Genomic DNA, 2327 nt, shown 5'->3' on the forward strand with positions numbered 1-2327 from the left:
GATCTTTCAGTAAAACTTCCAGGGTGAAGGAGAAGTTTCTCTTCACTCCTACAATGGACATGCACACTGAAATTTGAATTTCATATAATTTTCACATATCATGAACTATTATTATTCTTTTGATTATTTTCAACCATTTAAAAAACGTAAAAACACATCTTGGCTCATGACCCATACGAAAACTGGCAGCGGTCTGGATTTGTATGTAGGGCTTAGTTTTCTGACCCCTGGACTAGAGGATTTGTTCATCCAGACAGACAAGACCAGGGAGAATAGGCCCATTGATTTACTTTAGATTATCAAAGCAAGTCATAAATCACAAATTAATAGAGAAGTATTGAAAATCCCAAATAATGTATTTGAATAACTTTTCTAGATTTTTGTCCTTTGCTTAGAACATCTGACACACTATTTTTAGGTATGTGTTCTTCCCTTACTTCTATATCCTGGTATAAGCACATTCTAATGTCAAGTGTTCTATACATTCCTAACCATATATTGCTTAGAAACATAAGGCAAATTTTAATGTTCTTTCCTAATCTTAGAATTACAATTACTGGAATGAAAGGAAAATTGTACCATTTTTATTATTTTCATGCTAGCTTTGCATTTATAAAATTTTATTGCCATCATTTTAATGATCCATTGATTTACATAATACCTAATTTAGCTATACTGTGTAGTTGAGAATATCCACAAAAAGATCAGTTAAAAATTCTAACACCTTCAAGATAAGACTTTATAAATATCAAAGAACAGGAAATCTGTTCTGTAATTACTCCTGATTTAGGATGCGCAGATTGAGACATTATGTTCTCGTAAACTGGCAGAATGGATCTTGTCTATTATAGGTGTACTTCTTCATGAAAATGTACTTTCCATTACTGGAAAAAAGACATTTAATTCAAAACTAAGGACTGAACAAGCAGGCCCTTTACAAGAAAAACCAAAACTTTCAGTATTAAAATATGTCCATGGTAGTTCATCCCATAGGGTTTCTTATTTTAATCCAGAAAACAGCATTTCCATTTAAGCACATTCAGCTTTTGTTGGGATAGTGATTTCTTAGGCAATTTTTTAAATTTACTTAGGAATTTTTCTCACAAAATTAATGGACATTATAGGTACCTGAGGCTTCTGGAAATACTGTTGAAGTAAAAACTTACCCATCAAAACAGCTATAAATGAGTTTTCCTGCTTCATTTACAGATAAAGCCAGAAATAAGATGCTCTCACCTTTTCCTAATTTCAGAATCCACAGTTATCTGCCTCTTCTTTTGGGGAGGTGGTGGTGGAAGTTCCTCTTGAGCATGCTTTACCAGGATTTGTTCCCTTGTGGTCACCATAGTTACCGTTTCCATTACAGTTGTCTGTGTTAGTGATGGCTGAGTAGTGGTGACAGCCTGTGAAATCTGTGAGAAATATTGAAACAGAGGTCAGACATTGCTCAAAAGACTTCAGTAAAGACTGCATGGAGTGGTGAAGGAAAATAATGAGAAACTGTTCCTGCTTGTTGGTAGACTGACCTTCAGATCAAAATAGCACCATATTGAACCCAAATCAAATTGTTTTATCTAACTTAAGTTATGTTGACTGAAATAGCATAGGAAGATAACCTCAACACCAGATGTGAATTCAGTGCCTCTTCAATTTATTGGTCAAACTATAAGAAAAAAGGGGGCAAAAGAGAAAAACTTGGAATATTTATTCAATATTTAATTAGAGATGCTGTTTAAAGTGTTTACAACGTTAATATAAATTTTACTAAGGTATCTCAGCACCAATTTCATTGCTTGGTACACTGTAAATGTTTATTAATAGTATGTAAAATGCATTCCGAATGAATGACATATGCATGTTGCATCTGTCTATCAGTGTGTCTGTCCATCATCACTTGTTAACAGCCAGTTCATGTCCCTTGTGTGGGCTCCCTGTGGGTTGGGACACATTCGCTACTTTTTACCTTCCTCTGAAACTCTCTCTCAGTGATAGGCACACAGGTACTTTAGTCATTACTAATTATTACTAGTTGACTGTTTCCAAAGATCTCTCCAGAAAGAGATCGTGATTGAAGGTCAGGGCTCCAGAAGCTCTTCTGGGGGTGCTGTCATGAGATCATCCACTTTGGGTCACACTCACTGTCCATTTTAAGATGATCAGTTTTTATGGTCTCCTGGAGGTATGTAGTAACATATGAAAGGAGTAATTAAGATATCTTTGACTGCTAGATGATGTAAATCAACAGATCTCAGACTTATTGATTCTTTTGTCTGTCCAAGGAAAGACAGACATTTCTGTCTGTGTTGCTCAACTGGCTGGCTTGGCAG

General features: G+C 35.2%; 1 protein-coding gene across 1 annotated transcript in view; it reads right to left on the bottom strand.

The window, feature by feature from the left end:
- DMD (dystrophin) overlaps nucleotides 1-2327 on the bottom strand; it is a 2517447-nt gene that overhangs the window by 1647036 nt on the left and 868084 nt on the right. The window contains exon 16 of the mRNA XM_012638704.1: nucleotides 1237-1412. Coding sequence (XP_012494158.1) covers nucleotides 1237-1412 — 176 coding nt within the window. The remainder of the gene's footprint in view (nucleotides 1-1236; nucleotides 1413-2327) is intronic.

This window comes from Propithecus coquereli, unplaced genomic scaffold (genome assembly GCF_000956105.1).
Source record: "Propithecus coquereli isolate 6110/MARCELLA unplaced genomic scaffold, Pcoq_1.0 Scaffold132, whole genome shotgun sequence".
Lineage (NCBI taxonomy): Eukaryota > Metazoa > Chordata > Mammalia > Primates > Indriidae > Propithecus > Propithecus coquereli.